At 37.1% G+C, this 14699-nt stretch overlaps 1 protein-coding gene across 1 annotated transcript in view; it reads left to right on the top strand.

The window, feature by feature from the left end:
- The first annotated feature begins 226 nt into the window (after window positions 1-226).
- cpne8 (copine VIII) overlaps window positions 227-14699 on the top strand; it is a 189503-nt gene continuing 175030 nt past the window's right edge. The window contains exon 1 of the mRNA XM_002932194.5: window positions 227-678. Coding sequence (XP_002932240.2) covers window positions 383-678 — 296 coding nt within the window. The 5' untranslated portion in view covers window positions 227-382. The remainder of the gene's footprint in view (window positions 679-14699) is intronic.

Below are 14699 nucleotides of genomic sequence, written 5' to 3'. Positions count from 1 at the left end.
CTCATTGCTGAGAATTGCCCATGAATGCCAGGCTAAGCTGCGGAGTGAGGGCGCCTTAGGGCTTAGCAGCACCGTAGCTCAGAAACCCAGCCCCATGCTGCTTGCTTGGATCCCACCAGTATCTGTCGAGGTGCCACAGCGAGACGAATCGCCTGCATGAAACCCCGGGACTGCCAGTGGCAGCCGAGTGGAGTCAGGAGTGGAGTATCTGTGCCAGTATATGCCCGGCCTTGCCGCTAGTGGCTTGGCAGAGCGTTGCAGGGCAGGGCATAATGGGGTGCCTGAGTTAAACTGGCTTAGGACACAACGCTGACGCTGTTTCTGGCTCTCTGTACAGGATGTTGTTGAGGAAAGTTGCGAAGGATTTAATGTCTGTGCGAGTATGTGCGAATCCCGCCCAGTTCCAGCCAGTGGTAGTGCCCGCCTTGCTCCCGCCCTCCGTGCCTCCTGCCTCTCTCCGCAGCTTCTCTCAGCCCAGTGCCTGGCAGTGCTAGCTGTGCCTGCTCTTCCCTCGCAGCTCTGTGTTGGTTCTTCCAGCCCCACAGTCCCTATGTTCGGACCGGATAAACTGGGCATCGAGATGGACTTCGGCTACAGAGGCATGGCGCCTATGGGAGATTTCTGCCCTTTCAGTGCCAGTATCCCGGCCACCAAAGTGGAGCTGACAGTGTCGTGCAGGTGAGAGTCCAGCCCGTGCGTATCCTCCCTACTCTCCGGCAATCCGTGTGTCTCCTCAAAGCAGGGGATGTGCTGGCTTTGTGCTACTGGGAAGTTCTATGTGTGTATTTTGTGTGTGTCTGACAGTCCCCTGTTCCGTTGTACAGCTTCCCAGGCAGTGAGCATATCTACTTTTACTTCTGTGTAGCAAGCGCTTCCCACTTTAATCCGTTACAAACAGGGCAAATTAGGAACTTTCCTATTCAGGAGTTCCCCAAATACCGTGCAAGTGGCTCAGCTTTCCACTTAGAGTTATTTAATATGTCTGCTTAAAGGAACAGTAAGTCACCGTGCCATGTTGTGCCCCTCTCCCTGCTCACAGGGAGCCCAGACAGCTATGCCCAGTGCAATGCCAGTGATTTGCTGGGTCATTTATATCAGGATAGTGGCTGGAGCTGTGTTTTACTGATTTTTGGTTTTGTTTGGATAATGCCTAATGGCAGCTCTAAAGTTTATACCTGGTCAGTGTTGCTGCATGATCACATCTAAGGTTGATTTAGAGTTTGTTTTTCAGATTTAGAACATGAATTTGCTAAATGTTCCCTCTGTTTAACAGCTGATAGTAAAGAGCATTCCAATTAGAATTGCTTCACCTTACCTTATTCTTGCACAACTGGTGATAATCTATTTCCACTATTCACTGTGCCAAATGGTATTTATTAACAGTACAAAAAATCCAACTTTGCTCAATCTGAGGAAGACACAGGCTGAGTCGTATACACGTATATTGTATAAATATTCCCAGTGCCGTCATCCACAAGGAAATAACAGACTGATTGTATGTTAGTGGCTCATTTCCTACAGCCCTGTCCCCCAGTGTAAACACACCAAACTGAATACCCGTGCAGTAGATGGCAGCAGCTTTTAAGCATGTGGCACATACCTGTTTTTTTTATAAAGATTGGGGCAAGTTCTCTCCCAAGGAAGGATATTCATTCTAGACAGATACATCAGGTGATGATTATTGTTACCAATAGTTTCTACAAACAAATAGTTATGTTATACCTGAGCAAGGGAATCAAATGGAGGTCTTCAGTTTCACCATGGTGATTATTTATTGACAGATATGTTTTTTTGGAACTATATTGTCTGTCTATACAGTAGTTTGCATTAGGAAAAAAGCTAGCATAGCGATTTTTTTTCTCAGAGTTTCAATTCAAGGTTAAATTATAATAAACACATTTTATTTTGAACTATTACTGTATGTGTGTTCCAGTCACAAATTTGAAATATATGAAGGAATGTACAATGTTTCCATCAGCTGTACAACATCATTTATGACTAGCTATGATCAGTATTGGCCATTTTATTTCTGCTGTTGAACAGGTGGTTCAGGCAATTCTTTGCCTTTGTAAAGAACTCTACTATAGCGTTAACCATCAAATGTCTGTGTGTCTTTAACCAAAGGTTGCCAGATTGCTTAAAAAATTAGGAATACAACTATAAAATGTGATGTAGGATGTTTTCTACAAATCTAACAAGAACACTCTAGAAGCACATACTGATGATCAGAGTTTAGCCTGTTAGATTAGTTTGACAGCTAAAGTGTCACATTAACATTAAACTAAGTACAGACAGCCGTCATGGTATCTCAGTGGTTAGTACAGGTTTCTTGCAGCTTTTTTATCCTGACCACAATCTGTATATGTTCTGGATGTATCCTGTGTTTGCTTGGGGTTACTCTGGGCCTCTCCAGTTTGCATCCACACTCCAGAAACACAGGCAGGTTCATTGGGTTATGATAAAATGAAACAGTGTGTGTGAATGCGAAAGGAACCATAGTGTGTAAGCTCGACTAGGACAGGAACCGATCTGAACAATTTAAAGCACAGTGTTTTCAATTGTTTGAGGCAAATATACCCTAACATAGTCAAATACCATCAAGTACTGATTTATTCATTATGCACTGTGAGACCAATTTATGGATCTAACCCTTTAAAAATATATTTTAGTCAACCATGCCAGGGCCTTGAAGGTATATATGTGACCTTTATCCTGTACTTCTGACATGCCATGGGAAGCATCTGATCCAATTATGCAGACCTCACCACTGGTTACTTCTTGCATTGAGGTCAGATTTGCCTGGGGTTGTGCATTCCATCACTGTTAGAGTAATGTGCATGCTAACTAGTCCTATAATAAAAGAAATACTATCCCAGTATCATTGCCATATTGCTTTTTTATTTAAATAGAGACAGTTTATGTGGGTGAATACTACAGTATACTGAGAATAAACTAAAACATATGATATATTTTTCACAGACATGCTGCATACCATCTTTTTACAACTGTGCACAGAGTTTGTCAATGTGAGATGACAGGTGACAGACAGTATTATCTCTGTCATTTTAAATAGCTTCCATCATATTATCTTGTCAAAATATATGTTATCAAAAACCCAATACATTCATCACAGTTGGGCTGCTGAGCCAGTGTATATTTCATTTTTTTCTATGTATATAGGATTTTGTGAAGCTGCACATTTTCAAGTAAGATTTGATGAAAAAATTCAGATCTTCTGTTTTTGGCTTAAGCAGGATCCATGAAATTGTTAAATTTGTTGACGGACTACTGCACATCAGAACTCTTCTGTATGTTCATAAGGGACACTGCTAGCAGGTGTGCAGATTGTAAGCTCTTGCGGGTAGGGCCATCTGATCCTATTCTTACTCTGTAAACCCTTGTTTGTCAAATTATTGTAAGATCCCCGTTTGTTATAAATTAATGTAAAGCAATGTGTAATTTTCTGGCGCTATATAAATAAATTGAAGATGATGAACAGAGAAGACCTAACAATAAATACATGCAGTTTCTAAATATCAAATAAGAACTAACCAATAGAGACATCATGTCATGAAATGGGATTGAAAAGATCATGTGAAAATTTTATAGGTTTATAGGTACCAAGTAAAAAATAGTGTAGCTTTCTATATAGGTTGTAATATTTCTGGAACAGTGCAAATATTTTTTTCACTAGTGTATATGTTTCTTTAAAAAGCCATGCATGTAGAAAAACTACTGTAGCAATGTGGATAAAGAGTGCAGAGCGAATTGTGCTTGATTTACTGCACAATAATAATAATTATCAGTGACACTGAGGAACCAATAATTGGACTCGGTTACCTCAGCTTATATTATCTTTTTTATTCGAGGGCTAAAATCTACCTATTCTATGCAATGTGGTGATCTTTCATGCATGTGGTGGTTGTTGAAAGGTTTTAACACTTTGCCTGCCAAGCATATGTTCATTACAGGCATATCCCATATGTATGCATATCTCTTACAGGCAAAGGCTATAACTGCCAAGAAGCAAATGTTCTTTAACAGTTCGAGGTTCCTCTCAGAATCAGGGACACTGACGACCCCTAAAGCTAAGGGGAATGTTATGTCAGACCAGCGACACAGTCGCAGTCAACACCAAACACAGTCAACACCAAACAGCAAATAGATTCACACCACAAGGTACACCGATTGGGCATTTAACTACAGCCACCTGCGCTGCCCACCACCCTAACTGCTGCGCAACAAGGTTCTCTATTGCACCAGCTCCAAATAGCAGTAAGGCATGCACTTAACACACACAACACAAATTTTACTAACAATTTGCATAAATTTGCACATGCAGTTACACAACTTTTAAAAGTGTACATACATGCAAACACATACACAGCCTTGCTAGCCTAGATACTTTGATATACCTGTGTACATTGGGCAACAAGCTGTTCAGTAGACCCCTGTCATTCATTTGTAGGATCTTTTTATCTTGGTACCTAATGATATATGACTGGATGCTGCAAAGTTCAAGCTTTGAGGCAATTTTCATAAATTTCCTCAAAAAATGTTTTGTGGTTTTAAATAGTTTGTTTTTGGAGTCAGGAAAATGTGTATTGTCCAAAAATAAATGACTTTCTGTGGGAACTTACTTTTTTGTGTCTTAACTTCACCTAGAATGCATCAAATGTGTTGATTTTGCAGTAGCTGAAATGACAGAAATGATAGATTATATGCAATATTTTAATTTTGGGGCTACTATTACATTTTTGGGCCACATTTTTGGTATACCTGTTCACATTGGGCATCAAACTGTTTAGTAGCCCTCTGGCATTGGTATTTAGAATGTTTTATATTGACACCTAATTACATGTGCAACATAATATACTGCAAGTTCCAGGCTTTGAGGTGATTTTTAATTGTTTTCGAGATTTTGTATAAAATCCACTACCTGAAGGAAACAACTGCAGTTTAGTGTAGAAAGATGTATTTACGCATATTGGGGTTGATTCACTAAAGTGCGATAAATCTTATCGCACGCTTTTTTGCATTAAATTAGACGCGATAATTAGCGTGCGATTCACCATAGTATTATCGCGTGCGTTAAGTCGCCATATCGCATGCGTTACTTTTCGCGCGACCGCATGCACTAGTTTTAACGCATGCGTTAATTTCCACGCTGAAAAGAATACGATCGCATGATTCACAAACACTTAGGCGCGCTAAATATGCGAAAATTAACACCTACTACAGGCAGGCGAAAAATTATAGAAAAGTACAGTAAATGAGTTTTTGGCAATAAAATATGGACTTAGCAGTGTTATTTATTCAAGTATGTGTTTCCCCTAGAGTGACGCAGCCGCCAGTTTGCAGGGAAATGGTCATTTTTAATACAGTAATTTTCCGCAAGTATTGGCGTGTATGGCTAACATGGTGTGCGTTCATTCGCACAACTATTTATATGTGGCTACAAGTAATGAAATGTTTCGCCAGGCATGAATTCGCAGCACATTTTTGGACGTGCGGTGAATTTTTCCGCTGCAAATTTTTTCATGCGTTTCGCAAAACAATCTGCCCATGGCAAAACGCATGAAAAAATTTGCCACGCAAAAATTCACCGCACGTCCAAAAATTTACACAAGCATCAAAAAATAATATTCGCGGGCAACAATTTTTTTGCCCGCACAACATTTTTGCCGTTTCGCGGATCTTTCTAAAGATTTGCTAATTTTTCACCAAAAATAACCAGAACACATTTGCTCATCACTAGTGGCTACTATTTATAAGCATCTTTTATTTATATGCTACCATTTATATGCGGTGACAATTTATATACACTATTTCTAAGCTACTATTCATATGCAGCGACTATTCGCGTGCGTTATTTAGCGCATGTACCGGCAAATACCGCATTGAAATAGTCTTCGCGAGTTAAATAACACATGCAATATTGCGCATAAAATAGCTCAAGTATGCTTATAGTGACACGATAAAATTTTTACCGCACGCTATAAATGGCGCACGTTATTTCACACTAGTGAATCGGCCCCATTGAATTTGTCAGAATGCATTCTTTTCAAATATGTATGGTCTCCAGGGGTAAACCTACTTTGTGTAAATTTTTATTCTTGAATTCTAAAGTATGCAGATTTTTGAAGCAGTGCTTTGGAAATTTGGTAGGGTATTAATAGGAGTTTTTGACCTATACACATATATAAGTCAGAAATATTCATACAACTATATGTATTTGGTATTGGCCCATATTCTTATATATAATAAAATCTGTTTCTGGTATATGTCTTTATATTATAAAATATATGACTTTGCTACTGAAGCGAAGAAACACAAAATGTTATAAAATCATCTGTGTATAACCAGTGTGACATTTTTTTGGTAGCGGAAGGATATAGAAATGCCTGTCAAATCACAGCAAACTCAATTGTATTAAGATATACTAATGTAGTATATTCTGTTTAAAACAGTAAGCATCAATTTCAATAGATACACCATTTGACAACAATGAGCAAATCCCTAACTTTAAGTAAGTGGTTCCAGGAGTGATAAAGTTAAGCTGCTTGAGCTCCCACCCAACAAAGATACTTTAAGGTGATTGTTGCTCTCTTTACCATTAAGTGGCGTCTATCCTTTGCAGCATTGTGTAAGTTCCCTAAATATTTTGCCTCTAAACTTGAAAAATCTGGTTTGTTTTTTTGAGAGTGTAAGGCTAGTAAGCCAGATATGCCTATAGATGCTCATTCTGGCATACGGGGTATAACGGGATAAAGGAAAGCAAGCATCACCTCTTTCCTTAGGTTGGTAATAGTAGTAACTGTTTACCACTGATTTTGCTCAGCAAAGGGCCTTTAGTTTGTATGTCTTTTATATATTTGCATGTCAATTCTACCACCTGTATTGAAACTTTTTTCCATTAAGTAGGGTTGTAACCTTTAAGCAAACTTCGAGGCTTGATTATTATTGCCATTTTACTTTAACATACTATTTCTTGTCAGGTGTTCGTTCTATTTATTTTCTGATAATATAATAACAGTTAATGCAAGACTTATGAGAAACTAAGAACAAATACATTTAAAGCATGTAAAATAAAATATTGTAAATTATTTTTAAACTGCCTGCCTTTCTGTATAATACAAATATCTAATTTGTGGTTCCCCATATTGGCAACACCTCTTCGCTCTTTCTCTGATTTCTATTTTTGTGCTCACTGGTCAACAATATCTGTAATTTTCCTTGTGAAAGTTCTTCTATGCTATCGAGAATACATGGGATTCCAACTGGCCTAAGATATCCAGACACCCCTCCTAAAATTGCATGTCTCAACTGTAACACTAGCTGAGTTAAAATCCTCTGGAAGGATCGTCAAGACAAAACTATTTATAACATGGGATTTTTTTTGTAGGCGAGCGTCCACACAGAAGCTTGAGATCACCGTGCACAATGCTTAATTTCTGGAGTGGTGTAAAGTTTGCTTGCATTGGACCTTGTAGCAGTGAAAATGTATTCTCTGAAGTGGTGAATCGCGCTTTACATCTGACAGACTGATGGATGAGTCTGAGTTTGGTGGATCACAGAAGAATGCTGCCTGTCACATTGCATAATGCCAACTCGCAGATTGGCAGATTAGGAGGATTATGTTTTGGAAATGTTTTTTGAGGTTTAGGCCAGAGAACATTTTCAAGTGAAATCAAACCTCAACATTAATTGGCTGCCATAAGCTTTAAATCTAATTTGTGCTTTTGTGGCTGAATGGAAGCAAATCCCACTAAGAATATTCCAACATTTACTGGTCAGCCTTCCCTGTTATCATTATTATTATTATTAACGTTAACTTATAAAGCACCAACATATTCCGCAGCACAGTATAATAAGTGGGTTTCATACATTGGACATACAGAGTAACATATATAAGCAATCAATAACCGATACAGGAGGTGAAGAATTATAGCAGCAACGGGAGAACTAACTTTATGTTATTGTCAATGGTTCCAAAATGAGATCTTAATCAGTAAGGTGCCTAGATACTTTCAGTAATAAAGTGGTGGTGCTATACCAAGAATGACTAGCAGGCTGCATGTGGCCCACCAAAAGATTTTATGGTTCCTAGTCTGATATACTTCTTTATAGACTGTTTTGTATGACATACTTTTAATTTAATGTTGCCTTCAAACATGAACAAACCGCTCACTGTATTATGCTATGTACAGGAGAGTACTTATGCCAGCATAGTGTTATAGTATCTCTCCTTGGGCAGTATATTTAGCATATACTTCCCAAATGTCATGGGAAGAAATGTAGTGGAGTGACAGACAAGAAAAGTTACAGCCTAGGCATGCCTTACACTGCAAGGTGAGTCAGCAGAACTGTAATTAATTTTAGGGGAAACAACTAAAAACAAAGCAACTAAAAAAACTCAAATTTAAGGGGCAGATTTATTAAAATGTGAGTTTAGAGCATAATACATAAAAACTCACCCCGTCCTATTCATTCCTATGGGTTTTTTAGAAGCGTATTTATCTAATGGTGAGTTCTAACTTTCACCCATTTGGTAGCCTTTTATTTTTTATACTAATATATGTGAAGGCAGAGAACACAACTTGAAAGTGCAGGTACATTATACTTTCAAATTGGCTGTACACTGGGAAGCCCATCCATACCCCTAGATACAGCCTGTTAGGCTTTAAAATAATAAGCAGTTCATTATTTAAAGGTCTTCTGAGTGGACAGCTGATTTGCTTTTATTGTGCCTGGATGATCAGGAAATAGAATGCAACCTTACTTTCCATTTGAGAATTTGATCTGTTAAGTGCAAAAAAGAAAGACCAAAAAAACCCTATATTTCTTAATTAAAATATAGTCAAAATGTATATAGTTACATAGTTACATAGGGTTGAAAAAAGACCAGTGTCCATCAAGTTCAACCCATCCAAGTAAACCCAGCACACACAACCCACACCTACCAATCTATACACTCACATACATAAACTATAAATACAACCACTAGTACTAACTGTAGATATTAGTATCACAATAGCCTTGGATATTCTGATTGTTCAAGAACTCATCTAGGCCCCTCTTAAAGGCATTATGCTCAGCACAAGCCCTGTTCATAGATCCTATTAATTGAACCCATCCCCTTTTTATTTCTTTCCTTTTCCTAAGAGATTGTAAGCTCTTTGGGGCAGGGACTTCAACCAACTGTGTATTGAAATACCTAAGCACTAAGGCTAATATCCCATGGAGAGATTAGTCGATGCGGTTTTTAAAAAGCGAGTTCCAGCGACAAGTCGCTTGTTTTGTCTCTACATAGAAAAGAATATAAATCAGCAGTATTTAAAACAACGATACCACTTCAAATCACTTATGGCTCTGGATTGCTATGAGACCCTTTTTTGAGTCATTTTAAAAACAAAGCATTGTCATTTAAAACTATTGGAATCGCTGAAAGTAAAACCCACTGAGCGGGAAGTCGCTGCAATTTCCCGATTGCACTGAATGTAATTTCTAATTGTGGGCAGGGAATGTGACACCTGGATTTGTGGGAAATAGAATCGCTCCGTTGTTGAAATCTCTAGTAATTGCTTGTTAGGAAAAGACGAGCTGAAACTCGTAGCGACTAAAACTCCCCGTGGGACATTAGCCTTATGCATATATTTAGTAACAATTGATGTTCCCTTGTATATTTTTACATAGTTTTCTTATCTTGAAGAACCTCTTCTAGTTTGCAAACAATTACAACTTGCCCCTTTTTTATCCCTGAGGTGTAATTAAATTGTTGTGGGCAAGCAATTTTATTCTTGTATTCTTGCACTGAAAACCTTTTAGAATTTGTTCACACAAGATGTCTCTTGAACTTTCTTTCTGCACAAATTCTGTCAGAGTTTGCACTGCACCTGTATTTTGAGTACTTATAACCCTTTTTTTAACCCTACTGGTCATGTTTCTCAGCTATAAAAACCTTTTGCTGTTATTGTTGTATTTGTGATGTCTCCATTTATCATGCTCTTGTTGTGCCTTTTTTAGTGCCAGTATTGTTCAAACACCCACACATTCCATAATTGTCTCCTGTTCCTGCACTGTTTGTTTGCAAATAACTAAGGCACTGGGAACGTTTTATGAAAGAAGAAATCTATGATTTTCATTTTGATTTTGCAAACTAGATGATAGCTGTCACTTTTGTACTGTTTTGGTAGCTTACAGGATTATTTATTATTATATTTTTTTACTGATGTTAAGGTTTGCCACACAGACTCTATGTCAACAGCATTGCATTATATTTTAATTATCCATGGAATAAAACATTGTGGACATTATGAAATGTCCATGCTCTTTTGGGAAACTTAGTTGTTATTATTATCATTGTTAATGTATAAAAAGCTGGCATATTCTGCAACACTGTACCACAGAAGGGTGCCTATATCAATGATACACATTACATACAAATACTAAATGATACAGGAGGCAAAGATCAACTTTACTGGATTATTTTGTTTACAAATAATATATTTTCTACATGGATGTGCTTATTTTGGACTTTCATCTCAAATACAAATTTATTAATGTTACTAATGTTACTAAGTTAGAGCTTCAGTAAGAAGTGTAATTATCACTCCTGCTTTTCATGGGGGTATTTTTTAAACTAGTGTTTCAAATGCAATTATTGCTCCTGCTTTTCATAATTGGGGCATTTTTAACATAATGGGCCCGATTCACTAAAGTCCGAAATAAGGAGTGCTATTTATAGCATGCGTTAAAAATCTTATCACTTCTTATTTTTCGCTCGATTCACTAAAAGGACACTTGTCATAATTAAGAAGCGATGTTCTTGGCGTTATTTATCTTACGATGACATATTTTAATGAAAAAAACGATGCGATAAGCGTTATAGGGGCCGATTCACTAAAGGTCAATAACGCTTATCGCATAGTTTTTTTCATTAAAAAGCATGCGATAATTAAGTACCGATTCATCAAAGTCATTTCGCATGTGTTAATCCGCATATCGCATGCACAAAAAAAACGCATTGCGTTAATTAGCGAATAGAAATAGTACTAACGCATGATTCACAAACACATATGAAGCGTTAAACGTACAAAATATCGTGTTAATCTGTGTGAATATTAACCCTACTTGGGGCAGGCGGTACTTAAAGAAAATTGCGGTTCGTGAGCTATTGGCAACACAACATCGAGTTTGCAGTCGTATTTTTTCAAGTATATGTTGGCCCTAGAGTGATGCATCCTCCAGTTTTCAGGGAAATGGTGGTTTTCAGAAAGTAATGGTTACGTGCGTAATATATTGCGCTCTGCAAGTGTCCTTTTAGTGAATCGAGTGAAAAATAAGAAGTGATAAGATTTTTAACGCATGCTATAAATAGCACTCCTTATTTCGGACTTTAGTGAATCGGGCCCAATGTTTCTTATAAAAGATATAAGGTTTAAAGACACAAACCAATTTAAACATACAAACCAGACATTTACAAATACAACTTTTAAGGAGAAGAAAAGGCATTTTGGCTTGTTATTGCCAATAGATTAGCGACAATAGTACAAGCTAGAATGCTGTATTTATTCGGCAAAAAGCTTTACCATACCTGAGAAAACAGCCCTAGAAGCTCTCTGTGTTAAGAAAGCAGCTGCAATTTTAGCTTGGTCTCAGTAGCTTCCTCGCTTCAGCTGTAGCTACTGGTAGCTAAGATTACACAGAAATGGAAGGTGGAGCAAATTACGATAGGAGGGGGAGGAGGAACAGGGAAGGGAAGAGGGAGAGAGGAGCAAACTGAGCAGACTCATCAGACTTGTGCCCGTGCCCTGAAGGATTTTTATGAGAGTAGAGAGTCTGATACAATAGAGGAAAAGAAATCCTGTGTTGCTTTTGATAGAGGACAGCGTCTCTGTAAGTGCTTATGGCTGTATTTACATAGACCTTTTTTGATAAAGCTTACTTAGTTTTTACCTTTCCTTGTCCTTTAAAATGCAGTGGTTCATGCTCAATGTTTTCTCCAAATATTACTCTCCATTTTTGTCCAATTATTGTCTTCATAAATATAGGTTTCCCTTTACTAACATTCTAAAAAACTGTCAATAACTCTTCACCCACAAATATTCTTGCATTAAAATAACAATGCTCCTATGTGCAATGCAACAAATTTGTCTTTGTAAAAACTTTTTATTCGATCATTTAGGCTCAGCTATAATGTGCTCTAAAACTTTTGTGTTTTGGAGCCACTGCCAATGACCAAACTAATGAATAGATTAATGATGGCAATTTATTAATGCATCATTAAAAGTAATTGTTGCTAGTAAGTAATATCAGTAATCAATTATTATCACATTATATTAATTTTTGTAAATTCACTAATAACTCATTTGTAAGTATCTGCCATCCCCAGTTGATCTATTTTTCACTTCTCATGTTAAAAAACTGACATCTTATTTCTCCCATTATACAATCTCTGGCATTTTTTCACATAAAAGTGGCAACAGAGGAGGCAATAGAACCAATTCTTCCTTTTTTTGGTAACAATTTGTGTGGTAGTCTTTAGTAAACCTTGCAAAACACATAGCTTGGATGTGAAAATGGCAATAATATATATGTGCACCATAATATCCACACTGCCAGAAGTGTTTGCACTTTAGTAAACCTGCTGTGGTGCTTTCTTCTGCACTCTCCCTGGAGCAATTAATTATTGTTGTTTTTCACACTTTAATAAATATGTCATAGTCAGATAATGCAGAAACTGTAAATGCATTATTTATCATGCCTATAACAATTTGTTGATATACAAACTTTTCACTGTGAAAGTGGAAGCTGACAGTGTACTGGCCTGGGACTGCAGTGGGTTATTTTCCACAAAAAGCTGGAGGAAGATTTTCACCCAAAATAATCTTCAATGTCTCTTTCTGACTGAAGGTAAACTGCTAAGGTGGTGCAAAGAGAATAAAATATAATAAAAAGTAGTAATACTATATAATAAATGTATTAATAAAAATAAAAGAATTGCTTAAGCCACAAGCTCTTTTGCACTATATATAGTATAAACAGTGAAGGTATACACTAGGGCACAAATTCATATAGAGAAATTAAAGTTGCTTCACAATATCTTACATGTATTGCAGTCAAAACTAAAATAAATGTAAGAAATTGTTCTGCCAGTAGCAAAGTCCATTATGCATCAGTATACATATAGGTTTAGATTTTGTGTGATGTGAAGTTTTGGGGAAATACACAAACACTATATGGATGGGACACAGTTCAATATTGTGCTAGAAATGGTACTGGGTACTGTCAGTGTCAGTGCTCAGACTGAAAAACAACTGGGTCACTGTTTCATTAATGTATATTTATTACTAGTAAACAGAGATTGGTCTGCTAAGAGTCTTAAAACCTTGTCTGCAATAAAATGGAGTCATTCAGTCAAGATATCACTGATTTAAAAAACTTAGGGTTAGCATATGCAATGGTCCTCCAACAAAAATAGTAGTTGTCAGTCGTTTATTGCCTGCAGTGGGACAGGCAGTTAATTTCACTTTCCATTCAGCACTTCCTAGATGTTACTGCTCTCCTCACACTTCCCCTACCTCATGGTCTATAATTCTGTATCCTGTGCATGAACATGGGCATCAGTTCCCCCCTTTTGACACATGCATAAGATTTTGGGGTGATACAAAGCTTGCCTTAATAACAGTGTCCACAAAATGGCACCTGTCTGCTTGCTGGGATTGTGAATTATTAGACTGAAGGAAGTCTCTTTCTCATGTATTTACATAACATTAGTTATACTGGCAGGCACCACCATTAATGCTGTTGATGTGATTGAGAAGGAAATGAGCATGTGTAGTAAATAGTTAATTGTCATTGAAAAAAAGTAAATAGACCATCAAGTCCTACCTCTCCATGTGACCCTCAGCTTATACTGTATATATATACATATATTTATACAAACCTATTAATACACTCATTTTAAAAAATATATACCTGTATGGGACCAATTATTCATAATTCTTGGGGCCTGGGGTTTTCTGGATAAGGGGTCTTTCCCTAGTTTCAATCTCCATACCTTATATTTACTAAAAAATAATTTAAAAATTAAATAAACCAAAAAGAATTGTTTTGGCTCCAATAAGTATTAATTATATCTTAGCAAATGCAAGGTACTGTTTTCTTATTATAGAGAAAAAGGAAATCATTTTTAAAAATCTGAATTATTTGATTTAGAGTCCCTTTCTGTAATTCAGAACATATTTATTCTAAATTAAATGTAGATCTTAAGGTCACAATAGCTTGGATTGTACAGCCTTACTGCCCTCTCCTTGAAGAACCAGTTGTTTTGCTTCAAATGAAGTTCCTCATATGTAAAGGGGTGTCTTTGCGTTCTTTGTTTTCCTCTATGTGACTAAAGATCAAAAGAAAACAACCCCAATCTTGTCTGTCCTCATAGTTAAATTCTTCCATTCTGATTACCAGATTAGTTTCACGTCTCTGCACTCTCTTCAGCTCATTAATATCCTTCTGAAGCACTGGGGCCTGAAACTGCACTGCATACTAAGGGTAAGGCGTTACTAGAGATCTATAAAAAGGCAAACCTATGAAAACATGATTTTGCCATTTTATAGATAAGGCTTTACCTTGAGTATGCAGTGCAGTTTGGGGCAAAGTTATCTTTTCAACCCTCCATATAATGCACTCTTAATGCA

Source organism: Xenopus tropicalis, chromosome 3 (genome assembly GCF_000004195.4).
Source record: "Xenopus tropicalis strain Nigerian chromosome 3, UCB_Xtro_10.0, whole genome shotgun sequence".
In the NCBI taxonomy this organism is placed as follows: Eukaryota; Metazoa; Chordata; class Amphibia; order Anura; family Pipidae; genus Xenopus; species Xenopus tropicalis.
Note: the sequence above shows the minus strand (reverse complement) of the source record. Positions and strands in the feature narration are given on the sequence as shown.